Source organism: Giraffa tippelskirchi, chromosome 7, assembly GCF_054371585.1.
Source record: "Giraffa tippelskirchi isolate mGirTip1 chromosome 7, T2T-mGirTip1v1.2.pri, whole genome shotgun sequence".
Lineage (NCBI taxonomy): Eukaryota > Metazoa > Chordata > Mammalia > Artiodactyla > Giraffidae > Giraffa > Giraffa tippelskirchi.
In genome coordinates this window covers 126,279,656-126,299,219 of record NC_137281.1, presented here as the reverse complement: position 1 = coordinate 126,299,219, position 19,564 = coordinate 126,279,656, and the positions used below count along the sequence as shown (strand labels likewise).

The 19,564-nt window shown below is 53.0% G+C and overlaps 1 protein-coding gene across 1 annotated transcript in view; it reads left to right on the top strand.

Annotated features, from left to right (window-relative positions):
- DUOX1 (dual oxidase 1) overlaps positions 1 to 19,564 on the top strand; it is a 34,241-nt gene that overhangs the window by 1,650 nt on the left and 13,027 nt on the right. The window contains exons 2-21 of the mRNA XM_081517215.1: positions 1,226 to 1,334; positions 3,435 to 3,518; positions 3,715 to 3,879; positions 4,945 to 5,132; positions 5,284 to 5,485; positions 5,590 to 5,756; positions 6,129 to 6,189; positions 6,311 to 6,407; positions 8,034 to 8,124; positions 9,111 to 9,213; positions 9,459 to 9,631; positions 11,182 to 11,357; positions 11,567 to 11,685; positions 12,506 to 12,643; positions 13,314 to 13,427; positions 14,189 to 14,388; positions 15,037 to 15,222; positions 17,464 to 17,689; positions 17,962 to 18,055; positions 18,320 to 18,495. Of these exons, the coding sequence (XP_081373341.1) occupies positions 1,277 to 1,334; positions 3,435 to 3,518; positions 3,715 to 3,879; positions 4,945 to 5,132; positions 5,284 to 5,485; positions 5,590 to 5,756; positions 6,129 to 6,189; positions 6,311 to 6,407; positions 8,034 to 8,124; positions 9,111 to 9,213; positions 9,459 to 9,631; positions 11,182 to 11,357; positions 11,567 to 11,685; positions 12,506 to 12,643; positions 13,314 to 13,427; positions 14,189 to 14,388; positions 15,037 to 15,222; positions 17,464 to 17,689; positions 17,962 to 18,055; positions 18,320 to 18,495 (2,818 nt within the window). The 5' untranslated portion in view covers positions 1,226 to 1,276. The remainder of the gene's footprint in view (positions 1 to 1,225; positions 1,335 to 3,434; positions 3,519 to 3,714; positions 3,880 to 4,944; positions 5,133 to 5,283; positions 5,486 to 5,589; positions 5,757 to 6,128; positions 6,190 to 6,310; positions 6,408 to 8,033; positions 8,125 to 9,110; positions 9,214 to 9,458; positions 9,632 to 11,181; positions 11,358 to 11,566; positions 11,686 to 12,505; positions 12,644 to 13,313; positions 13,428 to 14,188; positions 14,389 to 15,036; positions 15,223 to 17,463; positions 17,690 to 17,961; positions 18,056 to 18,319; positions 18,496 to 19,564) is intronic.

Here is a 19,564-nt window from a genome sequence, read left to right as displayed (position 1 = left end):
CAGATTGTTAGAAAGTAAGTGGCTGTGGCTACCCACCCAGAAGGAGTGGTTATGAAGCATGTCCACTTTGCCCTTCAGGTGTTTCCCTAGCCTGGCTTGAAAGCTCACTGCATGCTTTTTTTACTGGTTGAGTGGTACACTGATGACTGAGGGAAAGGGACAAGACATCTTAGATCAGGGAAGGAGAACTGTGGCCGCTTCAGCAGGTCCAGCCTTTTGGCTTTAACTATTCAAAGCCCTTCACTAGGGGTGGAGAGAGTGGAATGCTGAGCTTTTGAATTACGACTGGGCCTAGGTTTTTTTGTTTGTTTGTTTGTTTAATCTCCAGATTGCCTTTAGAAGGTCTTTGCTGGCCTTGCACCTCTCAAGGGTCCCAGCCTGAGTCCCCTGCTGCCTCAGTTTCCCCATCATTCCTGGGTGATTTGCTGGCCTGAGAGAGAGAGAGAGCAGGAAGCCAGCACCAAACACATGAGCACCTGGGGCTACATCCCTTCTGAGTCTGCCCAGAGAAGCCAAGCTCCAGACTACCCTCTCTATATCACGTTTACATAACACTTGTCAATTTTCTTGCCTTGAATTCAACCTCATTCTCACCTTTGATTCTGGTGACCAGGATAGGAGGTAGACAGTTTAGGCTTGTATATTCTCATAGCCAGAAGAGGAAACCAAGGTCCAGAGAAGATAAGTGACCTGCCTAAGACCACACTACTGGACTGGCCGCTGCACAGCATCCTGGCCTCAACCCAGTGTTCTGGCCATCAAGCAAGACTGTGTCCAGGGAACACATACTGTGGAAAGATGAGTCAAAGAAAGATTTCCAGGACTTCCCAGGTGGTCCAGTGGTTAAGACTCTGCACTTTCACTACAAGGGGCATCAGTTCGATCCCTGGTCAGGAAGCTAGAATTCCGAGTGCTTCGTGGCATGGACAAAAAAAGAGCAAGATTTCCAATTAATCTTAGAAAGTAAAGTCCAGGAAGGCAGAGGTTTCTGTCTGCTGTATCACTTAATCTCCAGTGACGAGGTCAGTGCACACCATGTAGTGGGTGCTTATCAAGTGTTCATTGAATGAATGAAAGATTCTTGGGAGAGAGTGAGTCTCCTGCCATTTGCTATACACTCTGGCCTTGGCCCACTCCCATGCCTTGATTTCGAGGGGCTTCCAGAGACCCCGACTCTCCTGAACTGCTGGAGGTCATTTTCTCCATCCTTTGTCTTTTTTTCTAGGGTCTCTGTTTTAGGGTGTTCTAACACCTGAGTCCTATTAACATTTTCATCATGAGCTTCCGCTTTGCTCTGACATGGACACTCCTGGTTGGACCATGGATGCCAATGGGTGAGTACAGACTAGAGAAGCATGTCTAGGAGCAGAGGAATCCAGGATTCTCCAGGATCCTCCAAGGACAGGAGTTGTGTCACTTTCACCTTTGTATCCCTAGTCCCTAGCTAACACAGCACCCTGCACATGGTGAGTGCTCATTTCAAGCCTCTTGATTAGATAAAAGGTAATGGAATGAAAAATTTCCTCAAACACACAGAACTAGAGAGCCTTCAACTGCTGTGTCAGTACTTCCTATTGTATTCCTTACAATCTGGGGGCCCTTTCTCTCTCCTCTATCTTCTCTTCTTCTTCATAAAGTCACCTCATAGAGGAAACGACTGATTAGATGCACAAAACAAAAAAGAATCTTGGATTTGGATTGGACCCAAAGCTGAAGCGAAGTCACCAGTGTCTTAAAACAATATGATAGAAACAAAATCCAATAAGATCTGAGAGTTCCCTGGTGGTCTAATGGTTAGGATTCCTGGCTTTCACTGCCATGGCCTGGGTTCAGTCCCTGGTCAGGAAACTGAGATCCTGCAAGTTTTGGTGTGCAGCCAAAAAAAAAAAAAAAAAAGACACCACCCCAGTAAGTTCCATAAGAGTTTCATCTTGTTACTTCAGCTTTGGACAGTTTTACTAGAATCTGAGGCCATTCTCTATAGTCTGGGTCTCTGCAGAAGTGGCCTTAAGGTGCCACAAATTAGGTGTAGAAGAGCAAGTCCCTGATCATCAGGGGTAGGAGATGCAAGAAGAGAAAGCAGAGAAAGTCTGTGGATAATGGATCTTGGCTGGAGGCCATAGGATGGTGAGACAGCCCCTGCAGCTTCTCCCTTGCCAAAGCTGCTCACAGTCCCATTCCTCCCAGTCCTCTCCTTCCCTGGACCTTGCATTTTCCATTTGTTTCCCCCAGCTCTTGCCTCTTATTCCCAGAGGCATTCTCCCCCGTGCCCTACCCAAGAGGTAGCCTCCTTGTTCTGCCATTGGCTCATCATATTTTAGAAATCACAGGTGTGTGGCCACCCTAATTCCTGCCCCAAGTCCTGGATCCTTAACTGAATTATGTGCTTAAACATCATGGCCTGAGTCATCTTCTTTCTCAGATCCCCTGGTAAGATTATGTGTATAAGTGTGCTGATGCGCAAGCTCTGCGGTCATGGGGCAGGAAGGTAGCTCTGAGATCCTGTCCTTGGTCTGAGTGGAACGACAACTAGAGGAATGGGTCTCTCTCTGCCTGATGAGAGTCCTTTTCTTTGGTCTGTTCTCTGAGGTGAGCAGAGAGGGAGCCTAAGCCCTGTAACCTCCTAGTCTAAGGAAAGAAATCTGGCTGGTCATCTGATCTACTGACCAGAAGCATCCTTGCTCCACATCTACACTCTTCTTTCTGCCCCCACTGCCTGAGTTCTTCCCTCAACAGCTGAGTACTTCCTCCTAAATCCTAGTTTTTGGAGAATCAAATAGCATCAGTAGGAGGAATTATGTGGGGAACATAATGCCCCAGAAGAGGAGGCAGCAAGGTTATCCACATGACCAGTCAGTCCCTGTTCCCACCCAAGAAACTGGGATGAAGACTTGAGTAGCAACAGGCCCCAAAACCACAGCCCCATGGCTCACACCCTTGCTCTGAGCTCTGCTCAATCGGACAGGGCCAAGCCCCTGTCCATTCTGCCCCTGCGCATGGGTGAGTCACAGAATGACATCCTTCCCTGGGTGGAAGCGTGGCTGACTCTTGCACTGTGTGATGTTTTAGGGCTGGGAATACTTTCTGTCCCCAGGAAGCTTAGCTGTGAAGGCAGTAGAAGATTTCTGCCTCCCTTACCCCTTCACCACTGCTCTCCTCCACCCTCCTCTTCCTCTCTGAGGCCATTTATCAGCAGACACCAGTTACACAACTTTAGTGCTCCCTGCCGTATTTTCCCACTGAGCAGCTCAAAGATTGGGCTTGAATTTGGACATCACTTTGCCCTGGGTGATCTCCCTCTGCACCCTTCCTCCTGCACTGTGCCGGGTGTCCACCTTCTGCTGCTCCAAGTGCCAGGCCCCCTGGACCCATACCCAGCCTGTCCTCTCGTGCACTGATTTGCTCAGCTGACCCTTCCCTCTGTTCTCACACAGGATCTCAGAGCTCCATTTCATGGGAGGTGCAGCGATTTGACGGTTGGTACAACAACCTCATGGAGCACAGATGGGGCAGCAAAGGTAGGCGAGAGCCGAGTGGAGACCAGAGCCGCAGGGTCAGGATAGCAGCCACCACTAAGGGGCAGGGGCTGGCTGGTACCCGGAAAAGCTCCTTCATACCTAAGGTTTTAGAGTCTGTGGTTTGGAGAGGAGCCTGGGAGAGCGGCCCGGGAGCCCCCCTGAGAAATCATCCTAGTGCCTCCCTCTCTTCCACTAGGCTCTCGGCTGCAGCGTCTGGTCCCAGCCAGCTATGCAGATGGCGTGTACCAGCCCCTGGGAGAGCCTCACCTGCCCAACCCCCGGGCCCTGAGCAACGCTGCCATGAGGGGCCCCGCAGGACTGGCCTCGCTGCGAAACCGCACAGTGCTGGGGGTCTTCTTCGGTGAGAGACTCAAACTCTGGGGAAGGGAGGTCTGCGGGGTCAGCTGGACCCCTCTGTGTCTGACACCTCTATGTCATCAGGGAGTGACAGAGAGAAGTGATGGAGGGTCTGAGAGAGGGATGTGAGAGATGGAAGAGGAGTCAGTGGGGTGGTGGGGTAGACGTGGGAGCAGGGGGAGAAGCTGCTGCTGCTGCTGCTAAGTCGCTTCAGTCGTGTCCGACTCTGTGCGACCCCATAGACAGCAGCCCACCAGGCTCCCCGGTCCCTGGGATTCTCCAGGCAAGAACACTGCAGTGGGTTGCCATTTCCTTCTCCAACACATGAAAGTGAAAAGTGAAAGTGAAGTCGCTCAGTTGTGTCGGACTCCTAGTGATCCCACGGACTGCAGCCTACCAGGCTCTTCCATCCATGGGATTTTCCAGGCAAGAGTACTGGAGTGGGGTGCCATTGCCTTCTCCGAGGGGGAGAAGTGAGAGGCATAAATCTGCCCCACCTTAAGCTGTTGATGGGAGTGGGAAGAGAGGACCATGGACGTAATCCTGAAAGGGCTCATGGTGGGACTCTGTTCTCACTCTGCCCCTGTGGCTCCTAGGACAGCTTCAGGGCAGGGTACTGATTCTGGTACAAAGGCTGAGGATGGACTGGAAAAATGGGGGTGCTAGGTGGGCCTGACCCCACTGACTGGGGGTTGTTGGCTCTGAGCAGGAATGCTCAGCTCCTGTTGGCCATCCCTGGTGCCTATACTTGCTTTCCAGTGTGCAGCAACCCACTGAAGCCAGTAGGCCCTCTGGGCAGGCTGCTCCCAACTGCATGTCGCAGCCAGTGCTGCCAGCCCTGCTGCCTAGACACACTCATGGGCACCTCCCAGTTACCAAGGAGAAGCCCAAACTTGACAATAAAAACAGTTTGGACAAAGGGTTGGTAAGGGGTGGGGAGGTCAAGGCTTAGACTTGCCAGTAATGGCTTCTGAGTGTTTTAAAGCTTGAGGGGATGGGGCTAGGGGTCTAGATACAGGGCTCAGGGGCCCTCTGCTGGCCCTACCACCCCCTCCCGGATTGCTGGCAGGCTACCACGTGCTGTCGGACCTGGTGAGCGTGGAAAAGTCTGGCTGCCCAGCAGAGTTCCTCAACATCCACATCCCGCCCGGAGACCCCGTGTTCGACCGCGACCGGAGCGGGGACGTGGTCCTGCCCTTCCAGAGGAGTCGCTGGGACCCCGAGACCGGACAGAGCCCCAGCAACCCCCGGGACCTGGTGAGCGCGGCAGGCGGGGAGGAGGGGCTGGCGGGACCCGAAGCAGCAGCGGAGAGGTTCCCACCCCCCTCCACCCACGACACTCGCGGGCCCTCACCCCTCCCGGACCCGCCTGGCCGACCGACCCCCAGACCTCCCGCCGTCCCCGCAGACCAACGAGGTGACCGGCTGGCTGGACGGCAGCGCCATCTATGGCTCCTCGCACTCCTGGAGCGACGAGCTGCGGAGTTTCTCCGGGGGGCAACTGGCGTCGGGGCCCGACCCCGCCTTCCCGCGGGCCGCGCAGGCCCCGCTGCTCATGTGGACGCCGCCCGATCCCACCACGGGCCGCCGCGGGCCGCGGGGGCTGTACGGTGAGGCGGCGGGGGCCTGGCGAGGCGCGGGCGGGGGACGGCGAGGGGCGCCCCGCGGTCCAGCCCGCGCTCATCTCCTCCCTGCGTCCCCGCGGCGCGTGCAGCCTTCGGGGCCGAGCGAGGGAACCGCGAGCCCTTCCTGCAGGCGCTGGGTCTGCTCTGGTTCCGCTATCACAACCTGTGGGCGCAGAGGCTGGCCCACCAGCACCCGCTCTGGGGGGACGAGGAGCTGTTCCAGCACGCGCGCAAGAGGGTCATCGCTACCTACCAGGTGGGTCCCCCACGGCCTGGCCCCCGGGAGACTCCAGAGCCCTCGGTCCTGGACCACCTCGCCAGAAACCACTACCCCCCTCCCCAGAGAGCTGTAGTCCAGGAAAAGCTCCTGAGGGTGATAAGCAGGCAAAGCGCTACTCACGCATGAGGTTTTCTAGTGATTATTATTTCGCACGCAGCCTGCTCCCCACCCGCCTGCCCTGGTTGCTTGTGGGGAACAGGAACCTCCGCACCTCTCCTGTCTGTGAGTCTCTTCCGTGACTGCCCCTGTCTGGTCCTCGCCTCCCACCTAAGCCTTCCTTGAGCTCAGATTCCTCGTGGCCTGGCTACTCCAGCGCTGGCTTCCCCTTTCCCCTCTCTTGACCCTCAGAACATCGCCATGTATGAGTGGCTGCCCAGCTTCCTGCGGAAAATGCCCCCGGAATATGCAGGTGAGGGAGTGGGGAGGGAGGAAGGGAGAGCTTGCTGGAACTTTTTTGGTGGGGGCGGGGACAAGTTGGGTGATTTAAGGGCTAAACCTTACCAATCCTATCTCCTCTTCACTCCGGCCAGGATACCGCCCTTTCCTGGACCCCAGCATCTCCCCGGAGTTCCTGGCTGCCTCTGAGCAGTTCTTCTCCACCATGGTGCCCCCTGGCGTCTACATGAGGTGAGGGAGGGGCTCAGGTGTTGGTGTGTGGAGGGGTGGAGGTGCATACTGAGAAAAATCTGCCCTTAAAACAGGCTTGTCAATCTGAAGTATGCCCATTCCCCAGGGAACAGTGAATAGGGAAGGAAAGAAGGACAACAATTGTTTTAAAAAATACATCACTGTGTGTGTGTGTTTAATATTTATTTATTTATTTGGCCGTGCCAGGTCTTAGTTGCAGCAGGTGGGATCTTCAGTCTTCATTGCAGCATACAGGATATTTTAGTTGCACAGGTGGGATCTAGTTCCACACCGGGGCTCAAACCCAGGCCCCTGCATTATGAGCACAGAGTCTTAGCCGCTGGACCACGAGGGAAGTCCCCATCACTGTGGTTTTTAAGCACCTTAATGTCCACCTTTTTGCAACTGGTATAGATATTAATCCTCCCAATTAAAGACCAGTTAATTGAGGTTCAGAGGGTGAATCACAAAGCCCCCAGGTCTGCACCTCAGGTGTTGACACGACACTGGGGGCATTTTTAGCTATAAGAACAGAACATGGAGCTTATAAGCCTTTGGAGGGCATTACAATAAAAATGTGTGAGAGCTGAAGAAAAGTGTTGGCTCCAAAATAATGAGAGGGAAACTTTAAAAACATACATATTAAGTTAAAAGTATATAAAACAAAGCATGGCAGTCTATTTTTTTCTAACTGCATTATAATTTAAAACAATTCATGGATTAGGTTTTTTTACTCTAGAACAATTTCTGGATATGGTTGATGATGGCTAAGAAATTGTAGCACTTGAGTTATCCATAGACAAGTAATTAAAAAAATGATTAATAATCCTTTTTATATGTTTTAATTTATCTACATAAATATAAATATATATATATATAAAGAATGTTGCCCACCATCCAGTTCCACAAGGAACCACTTGTGGAATTAACCACGGCAGCTATCTTCCAACAGTATACCCTGAAAAAGAATCTGGGACAAAAAAAGGGTATAAGACACTCTGTGCTTTGGAAAAACAGACTCCTTAGATAGCTAGAGATATCTCAGAAAAAAATTTTTGAATGAACCCAGATTCTTTTATCTCCCCACACATAGAAAAACACAAAAACCATTAACCAAGATAACTGATCCTCATGACTAGCAGTAACCTTCTACAGAGATGAATGTTTGCACCCATTTTTTAGCCAAAATCATATATATCCACTAGCTTCTCTCCCAACCTTTTTGGAGCAGTCCTCTCAGAGCTACTCAGAGACTGTTTCCTGGACTATAGTCCTCAGTAAGTTCCCTGAATAAAACTGGAACTCACAACTCTTATGTTGTGCATTTTTTTTTCAGTTGACAGTTTATCTATAACTGTATCTATATCCATATACATATCTTTGTCTGTTGAGAGAGCTCGAGAGAGAATGAAACATGGCAACATATGGGATACAGTTTTACAAATTTGGTCTAATGTGGGGAGAGGGACCATCCAAAAGTCAGATTGTTCAGGACCTGACCACACACCGCCTTAAGGAAGCAATGACCTGGGTCCTTGGCTCTAGCTTTGGAGACCAAAGCTGATGCCTGCCTGACATTAGGACTTCATAGCCTCAGTCACCACTAATCTGTTCCTTTCATTTCAGAAATGCCAGCTGCCACTTCCAGGGGTTCATCAATAGGAACTCAAGTGTCCCCAGCGCTCTCCGGGTCTGCAACAGCTACTGGAGCCGAGAGGTCAGGATTGAGGGCACGTGTGTGTGTGTGTGTGTGTCTGAGGGTGTGTGGTAAAGGTGGGCAATAGACTGAGGCAGCCAGCTGGGATGGGCTGGGGTGGAGGTAGCCCAGGGCACCTCAACCTTCTCCCCTACCAATGTCTGAGATGACCAGATAGCTGTGCACCGACAAACGTCAGTCCTCCTCCCCCACCTCAGGGCAGTGTGAGGCACGGGGTGGGGGCTGTGCAGACGTGGCTCTACACATGTCACTTCTTCCTAGGTTTTCCTTCTCCCTGTAGGCACTGGAGTACCCCAGCCATCCCTTCCCCCAAGGAAACTTCCCAGTTAGACACACCTGGGCAGCATGTGAATGTGTATATGTGAGGAGGGCAAGGTGGAGGGAGGAATTCTGAGAGATTAGCAGGAATCATCTGTCCAGGCCACTAGGGATAAGGAGCATTAACCATTCATTTAAGGCAACATGTAGTTGATACTCCATGCAGTGTGTTCATAGAGGGCAGGTAAGAGGAAAGAGGGAAGAGGAAAGCAGATTCACAGATCTGGGCTGAGAGAGACATCAGTGTCCTGCTAATACCTTTGTATTACTTTACTTATTTTATTTTATTAATAAGGCTCTTTTATTAAGGGCAGGACACTGAATTCAGAGAGATCCTGTCACACAACTCGTTGCTAATAGAGCAAGGGCCAAGACCTAGACCTAGTGCCTTTGGCAACTGTACCATCAAGTTTCCTAAGACAGAAGTAAAGTTTTAGGTCCCTTGTGCTTGTGGAGACCTGTGTCCTAGCAGCATGTGCTCTGGATGGATGGGGACATTGTTCATCCTGGGTAGGGGATCAAGCTGTAGAGGAAGAATGACCCCCCCAGTTTGGGAGCAAATAGCAGGACTGGATGGGCCTAGGACCCAAAGTGTGGGGTTGAGGGAGCCTGACTGCCCAACCTCTGGCCTCTTTAGCCCCACCTCTCCCCTCTCCCCACCCCTAAAGCACCCCAACCTACAAAGAGCTGAAGATGTGGATGCGCTACTGCTGGGCATGGCCTCCCAGATCGCTGAGCGAGAGGACCATGTGGTGGTGGAGGACTTGCGAGGTGAGGCTGAGGCTGTCCCTGCAGGCTATGCAGCCCTGGCCCCTGGGAAGAAGTTCAGTGGGAGCTCCAGAACCGGGCAGGGAGGCATGCCGGGTGGGGAACCTGCACTTTCTTGTTGCTGATGGAGCTTCTGACCTGCAGACCACAGCTCCCTCTGTGTGCGTATGGCTGGGGTCCCAGGGCTGGTGGGAACCTGGGCGTGAGGTCCATGAGTTCCCTCAGACTCTTTGGTATCTCATCCCCAGATTTCTGGCCTGGGCCACTGAAGTTTTCCCGCACAGACCACCTGGCCAATTGCCTGCTCCGGGGCCGGGATCTGGGCCTGCCCTCTTACACCAAGGCCAGGGCAACCCTGGGCCTGCCTCCAGTTACCAGATGGCAGGACATCAACCCAGCCCTCTCCCCGACTGATGGCACTGTGAGGAGGGGTTGGGCCCCTGGGGGTGGGCCCGGGGGGAGGTCTAGGGCACACTGGGTTGAGACACAGAAGACAGACAGCAAGACACAGGCCCCCGAGATAAGCGCCTGGTGAGAGGGGCAGAGTCACCCAGGTCGCTTTTCCCAGGATCACACACCAGGATGGAAGTTACCAGACCAGCAGGATCAGGTTTTGACTCTGTGATTGTGCAGATCCAGCAAATGTTTAGAGAGCATCTGTTGCACTTAATAGGGTTCATCTCATTTACTCTTCCCAACAACTCCCTGAATGAGCTTAACAGGTCGTTAACTCAGGAACAAATTGTACTTTCGTACGCCAATATTCAAGCTGCTTTTGGGGAGTCAGCTGTCACACTCTGAGCTATCACCTGGGCAAATGGCATGGCCTGCCAGCCAGCAGACCAGTTCTGGCTGCCTTACCTTTGGGGCACAGCATTGCTTCTACAATTGTGCTCAGTCACTTCAGTCATGTCTGATTCTTTGCGACCCCATGGCCCGTAGCCAGTCAGGCTCCTCTGTCCGTGAGGTTTTCCCAACAAGAATACTGGAGTGGGTTTCCATACCTCTTCCAGGGGCTCTTCCTGACCCAGGGATTGAATCCTCATCTCCTGCCTCTCCTGCATTGAAAGTGGATTCTTTACCTCCGAGCCACTGGGGAAAATAGCAGTAAATAATTATTTTATTGCTTTTGCCCTCACTATTTTATAAAATTATTGGAAAGTAGAGAATTGAAAGGTTATAAAGAATGATGTGTCCATGAGACTTGAAACCTTTATAAAATCAACATGTAGATAGGAATCACCAGCTATGCCAAAGGCAGCAAATCCTTAACTTCAGTTGGGCCTCATTAGAATTAAGCTGGTCCAGTTGGCTCAGATGATAAAGAATCTGTCTGCAATGCAGGAGACCTGGGTTCAATCCCTGGGTTGGGAAGATCCCCCTGGAAGAGAGCATGGCAACCCACTCTAGTATTCTTGCCTGGAGAATCCCACGGACAGAGAAGCCTGGCGGGCTATAGTCCATGGGGTCTCAAAGGGTCAGACCCGACTGAGAGACTAAGCACAGCATAGCACACAGTGCTTATTTACATTGTGGAGAAAAGAACTACAGTAAAGGTCAGGTGGATGACACTGTTCATATACTGCCTCTAAAAGGCAATGGATATGCAGGGATTCGATTTTCAAAACTTTTTTTTAACCTGTAAAGATTAGAAGCCTTTTCTGACTCATAATTCAACCATTCAACTTTCGTGCTGATTTTGACCCTTCAACTGTCATACCTTTTCAAGAACAAGTCACCTAGGGGGACTGCCTGTCTGTTTTGTTTTAACTTGATAAAATAAGCAGCTGAGTCTGTGAGAGAATTCTCATAAATGAGTCAACTTATAGAAAGCATTCAGAGCAGTGCCCAGGGCATAATGAGTGACTTACTGTCACTGTCACTTTTTTATGATGATCTCTGGGAGCCAGCTCTTGGCTGGAGTGCAGGTACTCGATCTTTGCACTCACTCCTCTCCCTTCTTGGCTCCAGGTGCTGGAGGCCACGGCGGCCCTGTACAACCAGGACCTGTCCCGGCTGGAGCTACTCCCCGGGGGGCTCCTGGAGAGCCACGGGGACCCTGGACCCCTCTTCAGCACCATCGTCCTTGATCAGTTTGTGCGACTGCGGGATGGTGACCGCTACTGGTTTGAGAACACCAAGAATGGGTAAGGCCTGCCTGGCTCCCGCCTCAGACTGTACCTCGGCCTGGGTCCCAGTCCCTCTGCCTGTGAATGGCCCCCATGGGCCCTTGACTCCCAGCTGGCCCACCACTCCCTCCCCAACGCTCTGTGTCATTTCCTTCATCTGGGTTCCTGGGCCCAGGGGCCTGTCTCTCTCACCCATCTCAACAGCTCCCCACCTCTCCCACTCCTAGGCTGTTCTCTGAAAAAGAGATTGCGGAGATCAGAAACACTTCCCTACGGGATGTCCTAGTAGCTGTCACTAAGGTGGACCCTGGTGCCCTGCAGCCCAGTGTCTTCTTCTGGCATGCTGGTGAGTGGCCGGGGGTGCTTGGTGGGGTTTGGGATCTGGTGCCTCAGCCCTCCCCAGCTGGGGGCTTGGTTCAGGGTGGCTGGGTAGTAGAGTCCATGTGGGGAGTGTCCCTGATTCTGCCCCTGATGACTTGAGTTCTGGGGCCCCAGGTGGCCACATACAGCCATGTAGGGTCCCTTCTGCAAAACCCCAGCAGGTACCCAAGCGAGGATGGTACTGAGATGCAGAGAGACCTGGTGAGGAGGCTCACATTTGGCCAGGATGGTTATAGCATTGTGGGGGCCAAGCTATCCTTTGTTGTTGTTGTTGAGTTGCTAGGTTGTGTCTGACTCTTTGCAACCCCATGGAGACTGCAGCACACCAGGCTCCTCTGTCCTTCATTATCTTCTGGAGTTTGCTCAAATTCATGTCCATTGAGTCAGTGATCCCATCCAGGCATCTCATCCTCTGCCACCCCCTTCTCCTTTTGCCTTCAGTTTTTCCCAGCATCAGGGTCTTTCCCAATGAGTTGGCTCTTCACATCAGGTGGCCAAGGATATCCTAATCCCACTGCAGTGATGAGGGAAGGGCTCTATGTGTGTGTATGTGTGTGTGTGTGTGTATTATGTGCCTGTGGGGGAGAGACAGGTTGAGGTTCATTTTTTATTCCACATGTTACCCAAGTAAGCAGACGCCACATCCTTGGTACAATGGCTGGGGTAAGAAGCCCCCTCTCCTCTGCTCTCCAGAACTCTTTCTGCCACCCTAATCTCCTCAGTGATCCTGTCCTAGGGCTTGTGGCCCAGCACCCCTAGGCCTGTACATTCTTCTGTCTCCCCAGGAGACCCCTGCCCACAGCCAGGACAGCTCAGTACTGAAGGCCTGCCAGCCTGTGCTCCCCCCATCATGCGGGACTATTTTGAAGGCAGTGGATTTGGCTTCGGGGTCACCATTGGGACTCTGTGCTGCTTCCCCTTGGGTAAAAGTGATGGGCAGGGTGGGGCTGGATGAGAGGTGTCAGCTGGGGGTGGGGTCAGCTGCATCTATGACAACCAACCAATGCAGAGTACTGTTCCTCCGAGATGAAAACATCAGAGCAGGCGGGATGTTAGAAGTATTAAAGCTACACATAAGTCAGCTCCAGGGGGAATTGTCTTCCTATTCTTATGGGGTCCCTCCCAGGGCCCAGATTGGTTCAGGAGCCATGGGCAACCCACAGTCCACAGCAATTTGCAGGAGCCTGGGCGTGGGAAAATGCCAGAAGCAAATGCCTGCCTGAGGAGCAGGGCTGGGATGTAGCTGCTGGGGCAACAGCTTGGGACTTAGTCTTTGACTAAGTGTGTGGATCAACCAGCAGCCTGGTGGAGTGGGTCCAGTCTCTGGCACAAGGACCAATTTCTAGCTAGGAAGGGACTGGAGTAGTAGAAGCAGGCAAGGGTAGGCAGGCACCTTAGATGCTCCACAAAGCTTCCCATGGGATGCAGAGCACCTCCCTCCCAGGGCACTTCATAATTTGAGACAACTGAATGGGTAACCTAGGAGGTGAGGACAGCAGGAGTTCTTGCCAAGGAAAGAAACCTGGGAAAGAAGCCACTGATCTCCCCAGACCCCTTCCTTCCTCTGAGCATCCTACTGCCTCTGCCTCTCAGTGAGCCTGCTCAGTGCCTGGATCGTTGCCCAGCTCCGGAGGAGAAATTTAAAGAGGCTCCAGGACCAAGACCGCCAGAGCATCATGTGTGAGAAGCTCGTGGGGGGCATAAAAGGTAGGCCTGGGACTGGGCAGGGTCGAGAAGGGGAGGTCAGTGACTCCAGGCTACAGCCCCTGCCTCCCTCAGCAGCCTAGGGCAAAGACTTTCCTTTTCTAGGCCTCTGGACAGGCCGGGTCAGGCGGGAAGAGTCACGGGGGCATTAGACAGGAGTCGGATCAGGAGTCCTCCATCCTCCTTAGCTCCTCCCGATGGTCCCCCCAAAAAACAGAATGTGATAGACTCGAAGGGAGGAGTCACGGGACCCTGTCTACGTTTCACAGGCTCATTGTGATGCACAAATTCCCAAGAACTGCTGCTTTGCAGTGTCTGACACTGGAATTTCAGGCAACAGGGAAGTCATTAAGGAAGGTCTAGAGTCACATTCATTGAGGATCGGAATCTTGGTTCCACCCCTATGGGCTATTGGACTTCAGGCGAATTTTAATCTGTCTAAACCTATTTTTTTCTCATCTGTAACATGATAATAACAATAGCACTAACCTCATAGATTTGTGAAGATTAAATAAAGTAGTTCATGCAAAGCACTTGGTACAGTGTTGGACACATAGTCAACACTCGGGACATGGTAGTTATGCTGCTCATAGACTAGAGGCGCGACTGTTGGGAGGGGACGACCGCCAGTGCCCAGGACAGGACATGGAGCTCAGAGGCCTTGATCTAACTCCAGCCCTGAGCCGGCCCTCTTCCTCCCTGAGGCAGTGGGGGTGAGGGGTGGGAAGGAAGCCCCCAGCTGACCCAGCCTCATCTCTCTCCAGCAATGGAATGGCAGGGCCGCAAGGAGCCCTGCCGGCCTGTGCTGGTGCACCTGCAGCCTGGGCAGATCCACGTGGTGGACGGCAGGCTTTCCGTGCTCCGCACGGTCCAGCTGCGGCCCCCACAGCAGGTCAACCTCATCCTGTCCAGCAACCATGGACGCCGTGCCTTCCTGCTCAAGATCCCCAAGGAGTATGACTTGGTATGGCCCAGCTGGTCCCTGGCTCTTTGTCTGCAGCCACAGCCATAGGGGGAGCCAGGTGGAGGGGGGTGCCCCGGGCTAGGCAGGGTTTCTGGCTCCTAGTCCCTGGATGGAGTGCTGGATAGTGAGATAAACTGGAATGTGCTGCTCTGAGTCTGCTGGATGCCACAGTCTCCACTGTCCCTTTTGCTCCTGCAGACTCAGTCTGCCCCCTTCCTTTCCACGAATGCCCTGGCAGGCCCTAGCTGAGTGTCCTTAGAAGAAGCTGGGCCCTCTTTCCTGTCCCCGGCTGCAGGATCTGGTGAATTAGAGATTTGGAGGGGAGCTTAGTCAGGTGCTGGTCTTTGGCTCTGACTCTGTCCAGCTCCTGGGCCTCTCCATCCTCTGCCCTTCCCACCTTCCCCTCCCTTCTCCAGTATGGAGTAGAGAGGAAGAATAGCTTTGCACATGTGCCTTTGCATGCTATCTCTGCACCTACAAGCAAGCCACTTAACTCCACGGAGCCCAGGAGTAACAATATCTCTTTGGCCGGGGTGCTCTTTCCAGTGCCCCCACCCACCCACCCCCCCAAAAAAACAAGATTCACGTAAATCTTCTGGCCTCACGAGGCCTTGACACGTGGTTGTTCTCCCCATGGCTCCTCCATAGGTGCTGCTCTTTGACCTGGAGGAAGAACGGCAGGTGATGGTGGAGAGCCTGCGGGGCGCTCTGAAGGAGAGTGGGCTGAGCTTCCAGGAGTGGGAGCTGCGAGAGCAGGAGTTGATGAGGGCCGCAGTGACACGGGAGCAGCGGAGCCACCTCCTGGAGACCTTTTTCAGGCACCTTTTCTCCCAAGTGTGTATGTGGGATCGGTTCTGTCCACATGCATCTGCCTGTAGTGGTGCCCTTACCTGTGTGAAGCCAGGGGGTGACACCAGGGAAGGTTAGAAGCCCCAAGTTCTTAGCTAACAATCAACTCTGCTGTGATTTTGGCCAAGTTACCTGACTTTGCTGTAAGGAGATGTTCCTGTCCCCTTCCCAAGCCCACCCTGGTCTGTAAGACTCCAGGGAGGCAATGCCCAGGAAGGGGGTTATCTGAATGTGTCACTTCTTATTTCACTCCTCACAGCTAACCACTTTTCTGCCCTCATGCAGCTCATCCTGCCCCCAATGGCTGCAGGAACTTAGGGTGAGATGAGCGGTATGGGGGCAGTGAGGGTCCTTGGTCACATGTCCTTGGGGGAGCACAGCTGTCAGAGGCCTCGAAGGGACATTAGCATCCACCTTGCAGATTTTTGAGTCTATTGGGAGGATATGGGTAAACAAGATAGGAAGAGAATTGCAAAGACTTGAGTCTCTGTCTGGTACGGAAATGCAGGCAGCCTGGGAGCAGAATAGTAGAGAGGAGAAGCTTGGGAGATGAAGGATAAATATAGCATGGAACCCCACCGGTGGAGTTTATCATCCCACCAGGAAGATGGTGTGAGCACAGGAAGAAAGTTAACTGGGAAGAATGACAGCTACAAAAGAGATCCAGGAAGTAAGTGGTCTAGGAGTTCAGAATAGGTAGCAAGGCTTCAGGCCGACGTGAGGTAGTTTGGGTGGAAGTGAGATTTGGCAAGCACTCAAAAAAAGTTGGAAAAATTTTCTCAGAAGAAAGCAGAAAGGCTGAGCAAAGATGCCTAATAGAGGGGCAGAAAATGAATGTCTGAGGTGAAGGAGCAGGGCTGGCTGACTGGGGAGAGGATTTATGAAGGAAGGTACCATTTAATGGTCATTCATTACATGCCAGGCACATGGCATGTCGTTCACTCCTCCAATAAGCTGAACCTGAGTGTGCAGGAGAGGGGAGGGACACCCCCCCTCACTGGGGTGACTCATTGCCAGGACCTGGGCACCTCGTCTCAGCTGAGGACCCAAAGTGCTCTGGGAACTCCCTGTGCTGGGAACTGTCGAGGGTGTGTTACTGTATGCTGGGGGTAGCTGCCAACCCTTTCTATCTGCTCAGTGCTTTCAAAACATTTTCCACACAACCTCTCATTGATTCTCACAATAACCCTGTGAGATAAGAAAGACAGGTGAGGAAATGAATGCCAGACGGCTGAATAGACTTACCTGAGGTCACGCAGTATGAGTGGGTGGCAGAGTTGGGACGTGAACTCTGGTCTCTTGCCTCCAGCCCCAGGCTCTTTCTACCCCAGCACCTTGCTTGAAGCAATGAGGTTTAGCTCATGAAATCACAGCCGGCCCTGGACCTGGAGGCCCCCAGGTGACAGGCAGGGAGGACAGGTGCAGTGGCCTGCTTCCCTCACTGTCTGTCCTTATGATCAGGCAGCCCCGCGGAGGGTGGGCTGAAGATGTCCTGCCATGAGAATTCCCCTTGCCCCAGCCCAACGTGTTCTCAGCCCAGCTGAGGATGTTCTCGGTCAAAACTCCTTTGGAGACAAGAGACACCTGCTCAAGCTAGCATTGACAAAGGGTCAACGACTCTGAGGACATAGTGGTGTCTCAGGAAGTCCAAAGGGAGGACTGTGATCTGGCCTGAAAGGGACCAGGAAAGGGAAAGCTGTCATCAAACAAGGCCACTTCTGTCTCAGGCTGCCTCCATTTTCTCCATGCCCCTGCTTCCTTTTATTTATTTATTTGGCTGTGCCAGGTCTTAGTTGCGGCATGCTGAAACTTTACTTGTGGCATGTGGGATCTAGTTCCCTGACCAGGGATCGAACCCAGGCCCCCTGCACAAAGTCTTAGCCACTGGACCACCAGGGAAGTCCACCCTCCTGCCCCCTACTTCCTCCTGTCTCTGTGTCTCTGAGCACATGAAGGAGCAGTGTGGTTGTTTTCTTAACGCTCAGGTCAAGACTGTCCTGGGATCTCCCAGTCCCAATTCCAGACCTGCTTGGGTCAAGTGTGCATCCCTGGTCCAATCAGCTAATACAGAGGCCCAGGGACCACCCACAGGGCTGATGGGCTAGTGCTTAGTGGTGGGGTTGCTGAGCAGACACCTTAAAAGGTGGCACCAAAAGCCTGCACTGGCCTTCAAGTCAAGGAAGCCTTGTCTTTTTCTCTCCCTCCTCTGCTGCTGCCCAAGTACAGGTGCTGGACATCGACCAGGCGGATGCAGGGACCCTGCCCCTGGACTCATCACAGAAGGTGCGGGAGGCCCTGACGTGTGAGCTGAGCCGGGCCGAGTTTGCTGAGTCCCTGGGCCTCAAGCCCCAGGACATGTTTGTGGAGTCCATGTTTTCTCTGGCCGACAAGGACGGCAATGGGTACCTGTCCTTCCGGGAGTTCCTCGACATCCTGGTGGTCTTCATGAAAGGTGAGGGAGGAGGGAGTGATTACCTAAACAGGAGGAGATGAGAAGAGCTGGAGACTGAGGCTGGAGTGCAGCTGACCTATTAAGAGACGGGGAAGCACTGGGGCCAGGTCTCTAGTCATGGCAGACATCTGGGAATGCCGGGGTAGGGGTCAGGAAGCAGAGCAAACCCTGGCTGCATCCAGCAGTGGGTCGATCCAATGTGAGGCTCCTCCTGGCCATCCTGGGGTGTAGGCAGGTGGGCCGAGGCTCTCACAGGGTCCTTCTTCTCCCAGGCTCCCCAGAGGAGAAGTCTCGCCTTATGTTCCGCATGTATGACTTTGATGGGAATGGCCTCATTTCCAAGGATGAGTTCATCAGAATGCTGAGGTTGGTGCTGCAGGAGAGCCAAGAGAGTGGGCCAGAGCAGGGACTGTTGGGGAGAGAGCGGGTATGTGAAGGAGGGCGCAGGAAGTAAAGAGCAGATATAGAGTCCCTATAGCCAGAGACTGCTGTAACTAGGAGAGGGCTTGGGATTTAGTCAGTCGGAGCCCTTCCATGTTGGCTCAGCTCTGAAGGTCTGTTGGGATGGCCTTCCATCTAAGCTGCAGGCTGCTTGTTGGGGCCTGATGGCTTCCTTCCCCCTGGCCCCAGGTCCTTCATCGAGATCTCCAACAACTGCCTGACCAAGACCCAGCTGGCCGAGGTGGTGGAGTCCATGTTCCGGGAGTCAGGCTTCCAGGACAAGCAGGAGCTGACATGGGAGGACTTCCACTTCATGCTGCGGGACCACGACAGCGAGCTCCGCTTCACGCAGCTCTGTGTCAAAGGTGGGGCAGCCAGCTGGGCACGGCTGACTCAGTTAGTAGGCATAGCAGTCACCTGCCTCGGGCCCACATGCTTTGAGGTGCATGGAAATGTTTATATTTCTTTTAAAGTCAGAAGAAGTAATATAATAATGATGATAAATATGTAATGTATCCAGCCTGGATTATATTCTTCTTTATACCAACATAATTATTAAAATATAATTTTTTAATGCAGAAAGGCAGTAGTGCCCATGGCCCAGAAAAGTCATAGTGCAGCCCTGCTGGTGGGTGGGCAGGGTTAGGATAGGGTGGGGGGATGGCAGCTGGAATTCTGCTTTCCTGTCAAAGGCCCCAGTGCCTGGTGCCCATGTCAGGAGGGAAGACTTGTCTCCTCATACCCGGCCATACCCACCTCAGCTGGGGTGTCTGATGGTGGCAGTGAGCTGCTCTGGTTTTGTTTCCCACCTTACCCCTTGGAGGAGTGCTCGTTAAATGTTTGCTGAATATATGGAGTCCCACTCTTATTTTTTTTCCCTCCCCCTGACTACCTGCCCCACCTATGTCTGACTCAGGTGAGTAGGGGCTAGAGTCAGGGTGAGGAGGGGCCAGGTAGCAGGCAGAGGGACTGCCTGTGGCCTGCTTTGGGCTGTTACAGAGTCTTCACAGCCTGGAATTCTCACTGGGACATGTTGAGACCAACCCCAGTCCCTCCCAGTATTATGAGAATTTGGGGGGCTGAGCAGCCCAGATGAGGTGAAGGGTGAATTGTACAAGACACAGCTGGGCCTCTAGTCGGGGCTTCCGGTGCCCAGGGCAAGAGGGGGGTTGGTAGAGCACAGACCTAGCACTCCTGATTCTGCAGTTTCCCACCTTTCCCAGGCAGGCACCTGGGCCTGAGGGGAAAGCAGGGACAGGTGCCAGGAAGTGAGCCCAGACCAGAGTCCTGGGGACATCCAGGCCCTGGTGTGGAGGGGAGGACCAGACTTGAGGATTAAGTCGAGTGTTTGCACTGAGTACTATTTTGCTTGTTTTTTAATTGTTGTGCTTTGCTGTTTCCTCTGTATTTCACTTGGAAACATCATGAACCTGC